General features: G+C 44.2%; 1 protein-coding gene across 51 annotated transcripts in view; it reads right to left on the bottom strand.

Moving 5' to 3' along the window:
* Myt1l (myelin transcription factor 1-like) overlaps positions 1–18882 on the bottom strand; it is a 395627-nt gene that overhangs the window by 138686 nt on the left and 238059 nt on the right. For 41 of the 51 annotated variants that reach the window (XM_017314969.2, XM_011243819.3, XM_030246582.1 and 38 more), the window contains 4 exons: positions 8938–9091; positions 856–910; positions 643–676; positions 218–280 (listed from right to left, as the gene is read on the bottom strand). In XM_017314969.2, coding sequence (XP_017170458.1) covers positions 218–280; positions 643–676; positions 856–910 — 152 coding nt within the window. In that variant the 5' untranslated portion in view covers positions 8938–9091. The remainder of the gene's footprint in view (positions 1–217; positions 281–642; positions 677–855; positions 911–8937; positions 9092–18882) is intronic. The other 10 variants (XM_030246588.1, NM_001361658.1, NM_001361660.1 and 7 more) reach the window with 1 other exon arrangement.

Below are 18882 nucleotides of genomic sequence, written 5' to 3'. Positions count from 1 at the left end.
GTAATTTTTGCCAATTTGTATATTGTTAAGATTGTGGCATAGAGTGGCTTATGCTTTGAGAACTGTATAGGAGATGGAAGAACATGGAGAAGTGAGAGAAAAGAAGGCAAGGATAGCATGCATTATATCCCCGAACACCTACCCACATGTCTTCACTTGCATTGGGTCTCTAAACAAGCCATCTTAGACAGCACATTGTGAAAAAGGCAGGCATTACCTTCTGTGTCGTGCATATTTGCCACTGACGTGACCACTGCCGTCGCAGCCTGGAGTGGGACAGCTGCAACAGGAAAGAGCTCATTATATAGCTGAATGGGATTCCGTGGGCACTGATGGTGATGGGCCTCTGAGAGAGAGAGAGAGAGAGAGAGAGAGAGAGAGAGAGAGAGAGAGAGAGAGAAAGAGAGAGAGAGAGAGAGAGAGAGATTGACAGACAGAGATTGACAGACAGACCAACAGACCGACAGACAGACAGAGATGACCAAGGGAGGATGTTCTTTATCAGCAGTTTTGGGGAACTAGTTTAATCATTATAGCAGGCTGTGAGGAAGCTGCCCGTGAATTTTTAAATACAGTGCATCCATTCAGAGGCGAATTTTCTGAACCACTGCTGGGGATGCCTTCCACCCACAAAGTACTAACCTGAACAGCTCTTGTATGGCTGGCTCCACAGGAACTGCAGAAAGATGGAAAACAGATAAAAATTTATCGTGTGTCACTGGTACTCTTCTTCCACGGAAAATTACCAAAAGGTTGGTGGTGTTGGGGATCAGGGGTCAGAGTAAACTGATATAGCATTTCTGTGGGATGAGGGCTACCTAGCCAGCCTCGGGGACATGGGGAACATAGGCTTACCTCGAACCCCTTTGGACCGTGTGCGATGGCGCTTCTCCTCAGAGTCCACGTCCATCTGGGAATAGAGTTTTAGGTGGTCAGTGCCTTTGTCCAGTGAATCCAGACTGCTGTGTGTGGCGCTTCTGACTGCTGCTGCACTGTAGTCAGAGGCCCTTAATCTTGTGTAGCTCTATAAAGGAAGGGCCTCCATAGGGCAGCATAGGTAAGTAAGGGCGGAACTGTCTTAAGTGTACTCATAGATCTTTTAACCACTAGGCTTCTCCCTGCTCTAGCCACAGATTTGGATGGATCTCCAGGGATCCAGCTCTCCTCTTGAGGACTTGATTAGAACACTTTTGGGTGTCTGCATTGTATTTTATACCAAGAAAAAGAAGACACCCATTATGTTTACAAGAAAGCAAAAGTATTTAGATTCTTCTTATAGAAGGCTGGATTAGTGTGATAACGAGTTTAGAGAAAAGAGGGGTGAGTGTAATGGCATTCATACCCCTGGGGCTTCATTTCCATGTCATTCAATATAAACTGTCCGGGTTCTTTTGAGGTACAAGACCTGTGCCCATAGCAGAGAATACAATATGTGCATAATATTTGGAATGGAAGAGAAGCCCCTGATTGCATGAGTGACAGACATTCTGCTAGCTTTCCCCGTCTCTGACAGAACCTTAGTCATAGTAGATGTCCAAGTTCTACTTCATGAGAACTTTGCACCAATCTTGTACGGAAATTTGCTTTATTACATTTCTTTTATCAGTACAATACCCTGGAGTTCTGAACTCATGATGGGAAAGCCACACCTGCTCTAAATGTCCCCTTTAAGCCACAAGGATGAATAACCATAAGGTGGATGTTTACTAGTATCTTATTCACCAAATATTTCCACACTATAAGAATACCTTAGACATGAATATAAATTTATCCAATGGGTATGTATTAGATTCTACTCAATAATATAAAGGTGCTGATAAAAGACAGTGATGACAAAACACAAACAGTAAAAACACCTCTCAGATGACTGGATGATCATCTGTCAACTCCATCTGTGATTTCTTTGCCATCCTCAGTATTTTGCCTCACAGCTAAATTCCTGGGCAGAAGATGGGGACCTTGTGACATATTCCATGTATCGTCTGATCAAAGCCACTTACACCATGGAAAGAGTTACAAAGACATGTTAGAGTGGAGCAACCAACAGATGCACATGGCTTGCGAGTGGCACAGCTCAGTGTGTATACCTGCCCTTTGCTCCAAGTTAAGGTGCCTGCACTAACTCTCTATGGATATAGTGTGGTGGCTCTAAAATACCTCATATAATAAGAAACATAAGCTCATTCAGTGAATTTAATATGTCTGCTTCAGATAGAATGCCACACCCAATTTAGTAAGTGAAGGCTAGCTTCAGAAAGGAAGAGCTCATAGAAGGTACATGTTCATAGAATGCTGTGGTACCCAGGACTCATATAGCCATGCATGGAAAGAGCCTGTAACTTATCCCTGCACAAAGGTATTTGAAGGGTTGTTTATGGATGAATAGATGGGTGGGTGGGAGGATGGATGGATGAAGCCATTTTCTGAAAAACTGCAGGTCTAGAGGTAACGAAGGACAGGCAGCATATTGAAAGGAATGTCTCATGGATCAAAGGAAGAATGGCACTTGAAGGAACAATGTGAGGCCAGGAGGGGCAAGGTGGGCACAACTAGCCAGAGGCACGGTAGCATGAGTGGGTAAGTCATAGAAACATTATGGAAGCAAGAGTGACTTAGCTGTACTCACAAAAGATAGCTCAATAGATTAGATTAAGAGAACTTACATGATTACTTAGACAGGCCAGGCTGGGATGCTGCCCCAGCCAGCCCTGTGAACTGGCCCCTTATTCCTAGAACATAACTGTCTGGGAGAGAGGATGGATGTAATAAAGGCACCGAAGAGACTGTTGAGGGGGCTGCATATGGTACAGGAGTTTTATGGGCATCTTTTGGGCCCTATACTACCATGGCCTCTGTGTAGTTATTGCCGGAGCATTAAATATCTGAATGCTGTAGTTTAAATAGCACCCAAAGGGAAAGACACACAGAGGCTCTAAAAAATCTATTTAACATGAGATTTCAAAATATAGCAAAATTTTAGCAAAGCTGTTCTGGATCCATGAGAACAGTGACTGAAGCCTATGGTGAGGTACAAACAATGTATCTTCTAAGACCCTGTGAAGTTTTCCAGGAGATAGGGAGTTGGTGGAGGGGGCTTCTAAAGTCCTGCCCTTTAAGGAATTTAAAATCGCATTACAAGTGTGACGGTAAATTGAGCTGAGAAATACTCTCATTTGGAGAGAGTAAAATCTGTGGTGAAGGGTAGAGGATCTGATATTTGAAGTTAATCAGATGTTTCCAGTTAAGATAGGGTTGGTAGAAGATATTCCAGACAAAGAATATAGGACGTGCAAAACCTCCGGGTCTACTGTAGGGTTTGTTAAGGGTTACCATCTACAGGGGCTGTTCCTGATTTCAGAAGGGAACAGCTACCACTTTGTCTGGCACATTTATGCAAAGTCTGGTGAGTAAACCTGCATTTATGATGCTCCTGGTTGATGTTCAGGAAAGAATGTCTAACCCAAGGTATGGCAGTCCCTGCTCTTTTCCATGGGGACACTGGCTTCCTCATCTAAGGCCTCAGGTAGCCAAATGAGTACTCCTTTTTTTTTATATTGAAATTTATAATCCTTTCTTTGTTGCTGCTGTTGTTGTTGTTGTTATTACTATTATTACTATTACTATTGACAAGGTCATGTGATGTAACCCTGGCTGGGCTGGAACTCACTATCTAGACCAGACTGCTTCCATATGCTGGATTAAATGCATGTGCCACCATGCCTGGCCCTTTGTGTATTTTTATTTGCTTTACATATACGAGTCAATACTGCTTCTGGAAATGGACATCTCCTTTCCCACTAATTGCTTATCATGTAATCACAATACTCCAGCTATGCAGAATGGTCTTGCTTGTTCTGTGCTGATCCCCACTTCCCAACACCATCATCAGAGGTTGGCTTTATTTTTCTTCTCTTCTCCTCTGGCCCTGCTGGTTTATCTATTGTTAACCCTGTTGGGGTGACAGCGGTTCTAGAATGTACTTTATTTTTTCTCAAACATTTGTTGCAATGCTGATTAAGTGATAAATATATTTTTTAAATGTCTAACCCAGTATCCTAAATACAGCAAACACTAAATAAATGGTGAGTGACTCTCTTTCCTTTTGGCTAAGGAAATCACATGGTAAAACATTTCCAATTAGTTTGCATTCTATCCTTACAGATATTCAGCAAGTGCCAGCAGTATGGTTCAGATTCAGCATAATGCACACACTGTACAATGAATGGCATTTTCTAATGTCACACCTAATAGTGTGTGGTCACAGGCCAGGTACTCCTGCAGCCTCCTCACATACTCTTTTCAGGTTCTATGCCCTGTACCCCTGCCATCTTGGAGAGGTGGCTGGCTTACCTCTGGTGACCCCTCCACTGGTGGCACCGGCAGTGGCAATTAGAGTCTGGGCTATTCACAGCTGAAGGAGCTGCTAGACCTGCACCCAGGATGGCACTGTGATCCCATAGCCCGGCTCTGCCCTCCCTGTGGCTGGATGTGCTTCCCCCAGTCATTGTCTGGGTCTCCAGTGCCCCTTTCAGCAATGTACATTAGGATGTCCACACTGAAAGGTCTACTCTAGCATCCATTCTTTTCCCTTTTAAGTCTCTTTATTTTTAAACTAATGGTAGATTTTTTTTTCTAAAGAACTTTAAGTGGTTTTATTCTTAAGTCTCGAGTTTAAGAAAGTGGTTTTTGTGCTAACAGAAGCTATAGGAATGAAGTTCTCGAGTTTAAGAAAGTGGTTTTTGTGCTAACAGAAGCTATAGGAATGAAGTATTGAAGAAAGAACATGTGACTTATTTTATAGCACATAAACTTTACATTTGGAATGAGGATTTATCTTATTACTTAGATCTTAGCTCTTCCAATAAAACACAGGTTGGGCCTCGGTAAAGAAGTGATTGATAGTTTAAAGGTATTGTATTCTCATGAAGTTCGTGGAACCTACAGGAACTTACGTAGACTGGTTTCTGTACTGACTACCTGCAGGTTATAACTGTGGGCCAGGAAGAAGCTGTATTTTGGGCACTGGGATTGTGGAAGACAAGCTTTCTACATCTCCACATGTGGACCTTCTCTCCCCTCCATAGTGCTCCTTGTAGGACAGGACCAGAGGAGGTCCTGGATGGCAGCGGGATGTCAGCGGCTTTGAGTTACACCCTAGAACCTAAGCTCGTCCTTAACCCTGCTTTAACATCCTACAGTTATTCAAGAAGCAGTTGTCATCTTTGCCAGTCAGCTGACCCTGTCTTCAGCTCTTGCTATTTAAATCTATCTGTTTCGCCACTGGTTATCCACACTAGAAGGGTAGATTAGAGAAGGGGCAGAGGCCAAGTTGTATAGAAGACAGGATGAGGAAGAAGCAAAAACTCTGGAGAGAAGAGGTGTGAAGATGCAACTGTGTGGGTTGGTGTGCCCCACTAGCACCTGTTCTGCAAGTCACTGTCTCCTAGGTAACAGACATACATACCATGCATACAGCTCCACAACAGAACATGTGCCCAAACTCCGCTCTGACTCACAGAAATTTGGATCATAAAACCCATCTGTGAAGGTCAGCAAGAAAGAAATCATAGGCTTTGGTCAGTCCTGCAAAGTGCAGAAATGGAGTGCTAAAACAAGTGGCTTTCTGAAGTAAGATCATACCTTCATTTAGATTGCTTAATGTTGTGAGAGCATGCTGGTTATTGGGATCTAGATCTGATATTCATGTAAAATAAGAGATAGCATAGGTTCAAGAGGTTGCAGAAAAGTTAGGAGAGAGACATAGGCTTCTGATTCACAGCACCGGTGTAACATTGCTCAACTTGTCTAATCTAATCTGAAAATCTCACCAGATAGAAAGAAAATATTAGGTGGATAAGACAGAGGTATAAACAAACCCTCTGTCTGTCTGTCTGTCTGTCTGTCTGTCTGTCTGTCTGTCTGTTTTCCCATCCTTCTTCTTCCTCTTGTCATTAGTAGGATGGAAATATCCACCTTGCCCTGAGATGCAGCCGCTGTGCACATTTGGGGGCCAGTGCTCCTGTCTGGGAGGATGCTGACTAAACCCTTAGTACAGAGATGATTAGTAGGAGATGATTTTCCTGACTTTCTCTTGGCCAGAGCTGAGTGGTGGCATCCCCATAGGATAGTGTGTACTGTCCTACTGAGCCCTATTCACCCAGGATGGGATTCAACTTTCTTGCTCCCAGTGTGGTCTGAGATGTTTCATAGGGCAGTCAAGCAACCATGTTTTCTGGAAAAACCTAGGTTTCCTTCAGCCCTGAGGGTGACTGTTCTCAAGAGCAGTAGCTGGCTGACTCTCAGAACCCTTAGAGAAGCTTGGAGAAGGCAGACCTAAACCTACACATAGGACTCATGTGATTTTCATAGGATTGCATCCCTTCCAGGTCTTAACCCAGGATGCTCTTAGCCTCAACACTGTGGCACGGACTTCAAATGCAGGATGGAGGCCCTTCTTGTAGAGTAAAGAAAGGCTCAGAGCATGCTTGTCTCCAATGTCTAAGCTTTCTTTCTCAGTGTTAGTCACTCATTTGTTCTTAATCCATTGTCTTAGAATACTTTTCTCAAAACTCACTTTAAACAAGTTTCCCAACACTGTACTGCCTCATGAGGTCGTCCAAATACATCCTTATCTTCAGATCAGAGACAACCTATTCTCTGCATCTCTCCTCCTTACTGGAGAGGTACAAAGACCAGAGAGCTGACTAGCATTGTGATGGGTTGGAAAATCAGCAGCTGCTCCACCTAACCCAGAGAATGTTCTTCCCCTGGATGACACTGGCGTGGGGCTTCAGAACATGATGGACACGACCCAGCCTTTCGTTTGTATGCTTGCTGTTCGTGCTTACCTAGCCAACTTGCTGTATTTAACTTGTTTGGACCTACAGCCCCATTCATGCTGGAGCAGAAGGGTTTCTCCTATGTGTAGATCTGCTGTTTTTATGTCTGCTTAGAGGCATCTGCCTTGCCCCTAACTCCGTCTACTGATAGGGAAATGTGTTGTTTTATTTTGTAGATTTCCATTTCTTCTCCCACAGAAAGTAAGTCACAATATGCACACCTTTATGCAAATGTTAAAGACTTTTCTAAAAAGATAATGTTAATTTATCTTAAAATATGTGGAAAAAAAATCTATGTACTTTTTAGTCAAGTATGATTACGCCCATTTCTAGAAAGACTGTCTACCTAACGGCCTTGTTATTTCCTTTCCTTCAGCCAGACAGAGTCCAAATGCTGCTTGGCTCTGCTTCCTTTAACTACCAATGGTGAATCACAAGTCAGCATGCTGGCCTTTGGGCTGCTGCATCTTTGTTCATTTGTCTTCCTTTAAAAACAACCTTTCAAGGTCTGAGCATTTTCACGTGCAGCTCCATAATGACACGCTGATTTGGGTTCTTGGGGTTGGTAGCTGTCCATGCCCGCCATTTTGTACCTTGGGTTCTCCCTAAGTAACTTTAATTATCAGGGCAAGGATATCATAATTCAAAATTCACATATGTTTTGACATAGAAAACTACTGCCCAAACCTTTCATTTATATATGTGAAATTATACTAGCAAATCTTTGGTTTACAATTTCCTTAGAACCCACACACAACTTTATGTAGCTTTTAGGGGAGAGCAAAATCCTAAAAGAATATAGGACCTGTGACCTGTGACCTATATGAGCATTTAAGGGGAGGAAACACAAGACCCGTCAGAATGTTGGCTGGAATAAACTGCTTCGGATTATAAAATGAGCAGATGCGGAGTGGGGAGAAGAGTGGCTTGAGTATGCATAGCGCAGTTAAGAAGCTTCCCCACCTTGTGCCCCGATGTCCTTTACACCTCAGTTTTAACATTGTACAATGTTCCGAGTAAGAGCCACACCGCCTCATAAGCTTGAAGTGAGGGCCGGGTGGCTGTGAATGCTTTCAGAAGATGAGGAAGGACTTGGAAGGGCTTCGCACATTGTAAAATACCCAGCATGCACTGAGGAGCTGTGAGCTCCGTGGGTCCCAGGGATGGCACCTGCACTGTGGGGTTGCCATCAGTTAATGGAACCTAACTGTCACTAAGCTGTCCCTGTTGGAACAATTTCCTGTGACAGGTGTGCCCTTTCCAAGACAAGAGTGCCCCTCCATCTGAGGATACCACACTGCAGGGAGCTTTCAAGGATGGAGCTGATATACATGCATCAACAGAAGAGTCCTCAGGGAAATATCACAATGAAACCTCAACAGAACACAAGAGGGAATAAAGTTCTAGAAACTGTATAAGGAAAAGCAATGGACATTCAATGAGACAATAAGATTCTCAGGGGTGGGCTGATGGCATGTGTCAGAGAGACACTGTGGAATTCCCTTGTGTAGGGTTGGAGAACAGAATTTCCAGCCAGGGAAACAATTGCACATCCCATCTACACCTTTTCCCCTCCCTGCCTGACACACCATGACAATCATGATGTCAGGGTTAGGTTCCTGTCAATGCCTAGGAGGTAAAAGTTGCCCAGGTATTCCAAGACCCTGAGGTGTGCTGGGTGTAAGAGGAGCAGGGAGGCTGCCACAGAAACAAACAAGAGTTCAGGAAGTGGGCTGGAAATATCCCTACTTCCTTTCTAAGTCCCAGGACTGTGGCACTCTCCATCGGAGAGGAAGGATCAGCCATGAGGGAATAGACCAGAGGGAGGGTTTCACAGGGGAAGTAGAGCTGTGGTAGGGATGACAAGATGGAGACATCCGAAACCAGAGTTACTGGGAGGCACTTGAGGAGGTCATGTAAGGATAATGGAAAGTCAGAGCTGCCAGGACAGAGGGTCTGGTGCCCAGGCTGAACACCCATGGATATCCTCACTGATGTTCTCTGGAACAAGGAGTGTTGCTCACAGTACTATACACAAACAGTCCCTACTCAGTGTGGAGGCAAGGGATGACGTCCTGGGGAGATAGCTGGCTCTTACCTTGTAGGAAGCCTTCTCTCCTGAGGACGGAGGCAGGGTGACTCCGTGGGCAGGATGCAGGCCCAGAGCCAGCTCTCTCTAGGCTTTCCCTGGTCCTCCCCAGCTTGTGACTGTGGCCAAGTCACTTAATTTCTCTGTGCCTCCATTTCTCCATCTGTAAAAAAGAAAACCATTAAGCACCTAGGGATCTCATAAATATATTGGGTGATAATATTAATGGGTATCCTCCATAACTGACATTTCACCTCTCCCAAGGACCAGAATACCCATGGGTTAGCCACATTTTCCTGCATTTAAGCCAGCCTTCCAGCTCTGAGGCAGGGCTTCCCTGGCCCCTGATTATGCTAGGACACTCAGGAAACCTCCAAAGCCCCTACTTCTTAAATCTGGGATAGAATCTACCCTCGCAGAGGCCTTGCGGGTGAGTTCCACACTAGGAGTCATCCTGCGAGCCTCATTTAATTGTGATTTCCTCAAGGATTTTGAGGCTTGCTGATCTGAGCCTGGACTAGAGAGATGGCTCAGATGACACTTGCTACTGAGGTAGATAATCACAGTTTGATGCCTGGAAGGGTAGGACTGACTCCCTTAAGTTAGCATCTGACCTATATGCGCGTTTCATTTATAACCCCTAAAGAAGGAAGGAACAAACAAATGGACAAATAAACAAAAGAACAAATGGATTAGGCGGTCTCCTAGAGACACATACCTCTAGTGCTAGAATATTTTAAGGAACATTTTGATGTCCTTTGTAACCTCTAAAGTTAATGCTAATTTTATGAATAAAAAAACAACAAACAAACAAACAAAGAACAACCTGGCACCCAGTAGGACAGTGGCACCTGAAACCCAAGTTTCCCATCAACAAGGTCAGCCTGTTCGCATACTCCCAGAAGGATAAAGGCAGAGAGAGGTTAGGGTAGGGAGGCAAAGTTCCATGTAATCCTAGGGGAGCCCAACTGGGTGTCACTGATGTCCCCTCAATATTCCGGTGTATTCACTGCTGCACCTGTCTTGAGCAGTTCAACCACTGCTGTGCAGTTCTCTGGGTCTGTGACCTCTTCATTATTTTAAACCTTAACAGATAAAGTGTCAGAGAAAGGCTCCTCTCCTTAAGATGGCAAGCTGACTCTGGGCAGATGCCTAGAGCTATTCTTGGAACTTATAGATAGTTCTTTTCTATAGACAAGAAATCCTTTAGATCTTGGAATGTATAGCTGTAGATGTTTCAGTTCCTCGGCTTCATATGGTCCACCTGCCCCAAAGTATAAGTACACCATCATTGGCAATTCTCCTGAGAGCAATAGCACACTCAGTGGTTGAGGTAAATAAGAAGGACTCAACATGTCTGCCTTTGGCCTAGAAATCAGCATTCTTCCAATTACGTTGGGCACTAGGGTCTGTACTGTAGAACCTTCTCTTGTAAACCTCAGTCTCTGAAAAGCTGTCTATACAAACAGCAAGTGAATGTCTAAGTGCAAATGTCTCCCCAAGCACCTAATCACACTAGACACAAATTAGAAACAGATTAGAACAGGTGTGGGCTCTTTCTCTTTGACTTTTACATTTAAAGAAGAATGCCCTATATTCTGTTTTTACTAGAATAGTTTCATTTAAATTTCAAGGTGTCCTTCATCAATGTCATGGCACAGTCCTTTAAACCTGGCAGGCACCAGGCAAGGTGTCACGCTTGATATGCCTGCACCCCATGGTGTTAATATGGACTTGTTGTTTCTATAAGAAGGAAGGAATGGGGAGGGAGGAATGACGGAGGAAAAAGGGAGGGGGGATTGAAAGGAAGAGGGAGCGAAAGGAGATTAGGAAGAAGGGATGGAGATGTAGAGAGAAAAAAGGAGGGAACAGAGAAGCAGGGATGGAGAAAGAAGAAAGCAAAAGGAAATCAGAAGACCCAAGACCCCTATTCCCATTGACTAGAGGAGGAGGTGGCTAGTTTTAATTGAGGTTATAATGTTATGCCTCAACCAACCAGTAAAATTTTGAATAGTTAAATGATTTAGATCAGACAGAGTTGGGTTTTCTATTCAACTGCACTTATTACTTCATGGTCTACCTGTGTTGCTTCAATTTCTAAATTAAATAATACACCAAATATATTTAAGCTTATTACTGATTGTTCAATGAATTATAGAATCTCCATGCACCACATATTTTAGTGGGTAAGCATCTCTGATTCTCTGCTGTTCATAGGCACGTATGACATGAATGGGTAGAAAACCTTTCCTTAGCACACTCCAGCCTTTGGGTCTGGAAGGGATGCTACTAGTGATGAGCAAGAGAGAGCTCACTGGGACTGTATCCTTGGTCTTCCACGGGGCCCTAGCAGCTCAGTGCAATGGGATAGATAAGATACTGCTACACACATCCATGGACAAATTTAAAGAAATAATAGAGATCAAGGCTAGCATAGTCACTCTTAAAATAGGCAGAAAGATAATTTGGGGCATAAAGAAAAGTAGGAAGTATCAAAGAAGAGAATGGGGAAATTCTAAGACTATTCTTAAGTCAGTAGAAAATCTATGGCCAACATTAAGGTTACAACTGAACAATCAATAAATGAGAAAGCAACATCTGAGAGATAAGAAGTAAGCAAGTTAACACATTGGCGGCAGTTTAATTGCACCGTAACTCTACCTTTTAGATTCTTCTGAAAAAAAAGAAGGATTCTGTAACTAACTAACACTCAACTGAATGTCAGAATACCAAGAAACACAAGCTGATAGTTCATAATGCTTAAAATTAAACAATTAAATCATGTATTAATGAGTGACAAGCAAACCAACTGTGGTCCAGCTCATTTTTGGCAGAAATGAAATTGGATCTGAGCTTTCTGCTTGTTACACTTGTCACATAAAGCATACTCATTTGTGGGGTTTTATTTTGTTAACAAGCTATGTGAGATGATGCTTCAGAGGCATGGAAGAATAGGCAATGACATTGAGACAGAGTGAGTTCCTGCCTGCAGGCTGCTGAGCTGACTCAGAACAACACACTGGTGAAGACAGCCTATTGTCTCCCAGGGCCAGGATCAGGAATAGCAGAGCCCTTGTAGCCACAGATGGGTGAGGTGTCCTGCTTTGTGTGGCCAGATCAGAGCCTCTCCTCTTTCTTGGTTCTTAGTCTATTTTTAAAAATAGTAACTCAGAGGCAGGAATACCCTCTGGGAACTACATTTCAGGAAAATGAGGTCTCACACCTAATTTATTTCTGTTTATTTGCTTTTGGAAGCTCTTGCTTCCATGCATGTCTGTACAGGGTTCTTAGTTCCCTAGGGCTGGGCATGTTCTGCCACAGCCAGAATCACACCCTACCTGAAGGTCAAACTTGTCTGTTTTTGGTCATCCTCCCAGGGTATCTGGAGGTTCCCTAAGCAGAAGACCATTCTTTTGGATAAATCTGAGGCTCTGTGTCCAGTTATCTCTTTCCTGGATTTCTTTCCTCTTTAAGGAGACAGCTCTGCATCTCTTCTGAATAAGGACTGTAGATTGTCCAAAGCCCTGTATATAGGACGTGCCTCTTCATCTCCTCTCACCATTGATAGTCTCAGTGTGACACTGACTGTCTAAGAAGGCCAGGGTGTGGCTTTGCTCCAGCACTCCCTGCTGGCGTCACTCTGGTTTCTGGCTGCTCAGAAGCCTAAGCTTTCCAGCAGCCTAATGACTTGATCCTCAGTCTGGTCTACTGGAATTGTGTGTGACTCTCCTTTTGCATGAATGCTCAACCTTAGTACATAGTACACTATGGAATCTCCCATACGGAGTTCAGTCCTGGTCACCTGGGAAGTACTGGCCTGTGACACTGAGGCCTGCCACCAGAGTACATCCTCATAACTATGTACTGGCCTCTGTCACCAAACTTGCCCTCTTTTCCAACTTCTTCTCACTCATTTCTTCCTCCATGTTCTTTCTCACTCTAGGTAATCAGCACAGCATTGTGCGATGGCTTGACAGTTTCCTTAACTGTACTTATTCTCCATGCCATTTTCATCTTTTATTATTGGGTTCTTTGAGAGAGAGACTGCCTCAGTATGTGCTGTCTAGCTCAAGTTGTCCTTGAACTTGGAGCATTTCTCATGTTCTTTCCTCCTAAGCACTGGCATTATGTATGTAGCTGCCATGCTTGGCTACCCTGGCATTATATAAGCACTGGTCTCAAACCTGGTATTTACCAAGGTGACCTTGAATCCCTAATCCTCTGTCTTTGCTTTCCAAGTGCTAGGAATTCAGGTGAATGAGGACAAAACCCAGGGTCTCAAACGGCCAGGCAAATACTCTATCAACTGTTGCAAATCAATCTGTCTTCATGTTTTGCTTATTTCAAGCACAGAATAAAGACTAGATCAATACAGTGTGAGAATTCATACTCTTGATGAGTCTCTCTGGGCAGAAGGTGATATGTGGTGGGTACAGTGGGTGGGAGGAGGAATATGGCACAACTCCTGAGATGATATTTAAGATCAGGGGATAGTCAAAGGGTCGTTCTGCTGCAGAATATATCCCAACAGTTAAGGAGGGCTGAAGGAAACAGTGACAAAAGTAGGTTCTCTATAACTGTGAAAGGCTTCATGAATAGCTTGCTGCTGAGTGTAGAGGATAGAAAGAAGTCTGGTTGTAGAGGAGGCCCTATTGTCTTCTCCCTATTGTGGGAGAAGGTCTGCTGGCTGCCTAAGAGGGAAGGAAGCTGCTTGGGTGTCGGGAAAAACCTCCTGTCTGGGTATAGAGGAGTGTCAGCTGTCTGCATGCAGAGATAGCCTTACTGTTGAATACTGTGTGCAGTGGGCAGAGGAGGGGCTTTTGTGTGCATCCAGAGTGCAGCCTACTCTCTTTGTACAGGGAAGGGGCTGCTGTGTGGGTCCAGAAGAAAGCTGAAACCTGGGTAGAAGTAGACAGCTTGTGTGAGTGTGTAGGAAGGTGGGCTCTTTTAGACTATGGGAGGGTCCAGTGTCTGAGTATAGAGGAGAGCCTGCTGTCTTGTTTTAGTGAAAGATCTTCTATGTAAAGGATCTGATGTTAGGGTGTAGAGCAGAGCCTATTGTCTGTATATGGAGGAAGGCTTTCTCAGTGCATGTGTAGAAGAGGGCTTATTTTTCCAAGACAGGTAAGGATATAAAGGGGAGTCTGCTATCTGGGTATTTAAGAGAGCACTCTCACAGGGTACAGATGTTATTTTACTGTTTGGGTATAGATGGGGGCTTACTTTCTAGTTGTTATGCAGGTCTTCTGTTGGGTGTGGAGGAGGGCCTGCTGCATGACTGTAGAGAGTTCTGTTGTATTGTGGGCTGATATTTGTATATGTGGAGGGTCATGTGGAGGGGAGAGTCTGTTGCCTAGGAGTGGAGAAAGGCTTGGGGCTGGGATTAGAAGAAGCATACTGTGTGGGTATATAGAAGAATCTATTGCCTAGGTATAAAGGAGGATATGCCTTCAGGGCCTAGAGGAGGGTGTGATAATCTGCATAGAGAGGAGATTTGCCATGTGGATGCAGAGAAGGTTATCTGGACAATAGAGATACTCTAAGTAGTTCTTTCTCCTGATGTCTTGCCTACCTTGCCATCTGCAGATCCATTTCTCTGGGTGGAATCTTGTTATTACAGGCTAGATCTTCCGTCATTGCAACTGTCTGATCATAGCCCCCTTTGGAATGGAAGTACGAGATCACGGCCAAGGTCTGCCATTCAGGATTTTGTAGCATTTACTATTTGAAACCATATGCAGAGCAGAGAATAGAGAGCGGTGTTGTAGGACTCACACACTCTACTTCAGAATGGGTAGAAAAGCAGAAACAAGAAGGAATGCCACCAAATGAGACATCAAGCTAAGGAGACAGACCAGAGTGTCCCAGAATAACCCCTCCCTGGGTGTTTTCATTAACTGCTTTTCTACCAAGGTGTCCAGGCTACTCAAAGGAGTGAAACACCTTTGTAGAAAATAGTATTGGGTCCAGATGGTATTATAACACAAAGAAACGAATTTGTACCCCTATCTTATACCATATATAAAATGGATCTCAACTTTGCTTAAGGATCCAAACTTAATGTCTGAAGAGATGGCTTAACAAGAGCATTGCCTGTTCTAGCCCGGGACTCAGATTTGATTCCCTGCACCCATATGGCAACTCATAGCTATCTATAACTCCAGTCTCAGGTGATTCAACACCTTCTCCTGGCTTCTGGAGGCACTGCATGTACATTGTGCATAGACACATAAAATATTATTTTTAAATATGAGGTAAAACTGTTTAAAAAGAAAACAAGAGAAGTAAATCATACCATTTTGAGTCTTGACGTGAAAAATAAGAGCGGTTATAAAAAAATTGGATCAATTGCATTTTATCAAACTTAGAAAACAATATGCTCAAATGCACCATGTAGTCACAGTGGTTAGAGATGCATCCTAAATACCAAAACTGGACAGAGGACATCAAGTTTAAGGTATATGAATTTTATGGTATGTAAATCATGTTTAAAAAAATTATTTTGAACTCCTTTAAAGAGCACTCAAGATGCTGCAATGGAGATGCTCAAACTCCCTGAGCAGCTGTGGACCAGCCCAATTCTTGCTTCATCTTCATGGGGTCAGGCCGTTTGGGATCGGGTGTTCATTCCTGCCTTGTAGTTTAGACTTTCCTTGAGTGAGTGGTGAATTTTCATTGTCTGAGTCATTGCTTCTCAGAAAAAGCAGGGACATCTAATAGCTATCTTATTAGCGGTGCTCTGCACCTTGCAGTCTGCCTCTGCAAGCATTGCAGGGTAGTGCAGCCAGCTGGTGTCCCTGGGGTGACATGCTCTAGCTTCAGCTTATATGGTAGGTTGAGCCTGGTACATGAGTTAGTGGCCACTTTAGGGTGGCAGACACTCCTGAACTATGCCTTCTCAGGCACTGGTAGCTATAATCTTGTTTGAAGGTCAGGTTGTTTCAAAGGAAGGAGCTAGAGTCTTCTCTAATGAGTGCCCTCCTGGAGGCAAGTTGCCCACCTGTCATTGACTTCTATCTTGCATTCAAAAGCATGGAGAAACTCTCAAGGGAAGGTGTGTGCCCTGGTGAGGAGGGCAAGGAGCTATGCCAAGAAAGGAGGACCCTGATACCTTCTGGGGTGCTCTTGTTCACTGCAGCCAAAGCTTGTTTGTGTCCCATACTTCTGTGTCGACAGCAGGAACTTCCTTTCCACACAGGCCATTTAGGACTCACAAAGGCTGCATTTGTTGGGCTTAGTGAGATTCCTTCGATATGGCAGGATTGTAGCTGCCCACCTCTTTCTTTCCACACCCAATTGCCTAGTAAATGGTAGCTCACTGCTAAGAGGCTCATAGCGCCTCATTGCCCCTTGTAAATGAAAATGAACCTTTCTGAGAGGGAGTTGATGAAGGGCATCATGTTTTGCATTTGTCTGGCTCTGGGGTAAGATGTGCAAGAATCCTGCTTTACCCCTGGCAGTCAAGAGAGGTAAGCCACTTCACTAACAGCAGAGTGCAGATCCAATACTTTGAAATCAGCCTTGTCCTTCAGAGCTACCTTTTAGGGGGCCAACTTCAGCTTCCTTCCCGACAGAGGTTTAATTAAAGCTCATAGCAGCCAGGGCTCTGAGTAAAAATGATAATATACCCCACTGCCAAAAGGCTCTCTCTCATTCTGGAGAAAGTTTAGGTGCTATAGAAACTCTGTTAAACTGTCAACCATGGGCGAATAGACCTTAGGGGTAGCAGCTAGACCTATTGGAAGGACTCTCCTCCATGTCCAGAACAGGTGCTGGTCTTTCTCATATTTATAGCCTAAGGGTCTGGTATACAGCAGCACAGCCTGCAACTCAGAGCCCTAGTACAGCCAGTGAGGCAGGACTCCACCAAAGGCTGAAGAAGGAAGCTGAGGGAGAGTTAGAGTTGGGAGGCCAGGGTGAGAAGCTGCAGTGGATGGAGCTCCCAGCGCAGAAGGAGATATGCTTGGAATTTCCCTTGAAGGGGAGGAGATAGGAGCATGGGGGAGGTCATTCCCAGGTAAGGACTGTAGACAGTGTGGCTTTAGGCAGTCAGAATTTAGGTGATTAGGTCGATAAGAAATCTGGATGAAAGACTATTAGATATTTTAGAGTTGGAAGTCTTAAAATCAAAGCTATGTTTTAGGGTATTGTTGGTCCTAATACAACAGCAGCCTTGGGGATTCCATTCCCAGTGATGTTTGTGTTCTGTTATAAAGGTGTGGCATAGTGGCAAGTGACAAGCTGGTGGATGTTGATTATCTGATGCCCTGATCACAGTTGATCCTCACAGGAGGCATGCACACTGGAGGGCTATTACCACCTGCTGTCATTGTGCTTTTAAGCTATAAGCAGAGCAGGAGGAGGGTGGTGGACTCCAGGAACTGGTGATCTGGGCAATCGTGCCTTCTCTAGACCTATACCCACTGGTCTCTGCTGAGATCTCCACAGGACCTACCGAGATACCTCTGGGAATGGCCACAAACAGCCAAGAATGTCACCCTTAATGTACAACACCCTGACAATTTCCGTGTTCTGGGATCCAGGTTTGTACTTGTCCTACATTAGTAACTGCTCCATCCATTCCTCCATCTTGAACAGCTGTCAAACATTATCATACCAGATCACAGACTAGTGTTCAGCACAGCTAAGGCCCAGGCACTGATAACTTGTGACTCCAAGGCCACAAAATGCCCTGCTGTCAGACAAGCCAAACAGAGAGCTCCACAGATACCTGTGGGGGCTGGCAGCATGGTCACTAGCTGCTTCTTTAAATAGCAGCACTAGCTGTTTCTTTTAATGAAATACCTACTTAGAAGGGAGAGTTGCTATTACCATTATTTTCCTTCATCTGTAACCTAGTAAGGAGCAGTTGCCCATGATCCACTTGGTAGTTGGTGGTATGAACTTGGCCCATGTCAGGTAGATTGTGTCCTAAGTAAGTCACTATCTTCATGGTCTCACAAAGAGGAGATACCAGCACAGATACATGGTGCTTCAGGAGAGATTCTGAGGGACATGATAGGAGGAGAGGAAGAAGAACAAGGGTGGAATAGTGAGAAGATGACACAGAGGACCTGGGGATGTGGGCAGAGATGGCTCCTGTCCTATGCTGAGCAAAACTACACAGCATTTGGCCCCATGCTTTAGGTTCTCAGGTCTATGGATCCCAGCTTAGACAGTGTTCCTTAGGTATAAGACTCCTAGCAGCAAAGGAACCAGTGTCTAGCCTGTCACAGCTCCATGTGGCTGCTTGTCTGCAAAACAGATGCTGCGGGATCTGGAAAACATGCATGGAACAGTTGGCTGACAATGAAAGATAAAAACAATTCTTACAGTCAAGAATCTGAAAGAATTTGGCTACTGGAGAACAGGGAAAAGGAGGAGGAAGAGGAGGAAAAGAAGAAGATAAAATAGAAATAATAATATATACATGTATTATTACATATTATATAATATGCACACCTATCTGTAGTCATTTAGATTACATGAGAAACAGGAGATAAGTGAGTACCAACTTTAGGATGTAAGGTGCCTAGACTCCCTAACATCTTTAGGTATCGTTTCTTAACCTAAGGGACTATGGAGAAGCTGACGGCAGCAGGTCCTAGTACTTTGCAAATGGATCTGGCCTCACAGGGGCAGAGTCCATAGTGGTGGAGAAAGCATTGCTATAGGAGGCTTGAGCAGGAACCTGGAAGATTACATCTTCAGACACACTGAGAAAGGAGAGAGGGAGAGGTGGCACCTGGAAATGGGCTGAAGCTATAAAAGCCTTTATTTATTGAAAGCACATTTTAAAGTATGTGATCTTGAAGTCCCATGGACAAATTGGGTCAAAGGTCTTTGTCTCCACTCAAAGACAGGGAAATAGCTTGGATCACCTGGGACTTCCTGTAGCATTTGTGATACAGGGAGATCCAGCCTAGGCTGGCCTTTACTTGTGGACTTGTGGGA

This window comes from Mus musculus, chromosome 12 (genome assembly GCF_000001635.26).
Source record: "Mus musculus strain C57BL/6J chromosome 12, GRCm38.p6 C57BL/6J".
In the NCBI taxonomy this organism is placed as follows: Eukaryota; Metazoa; Chordata; class Mammalia; order Rodentia; family Muridae; genus Mus; species Mus musculus.
Note: the sequence above shows the minus strand (reverse complement) of the source record. Positions and strands in the feature narration are given on the sequence as shown.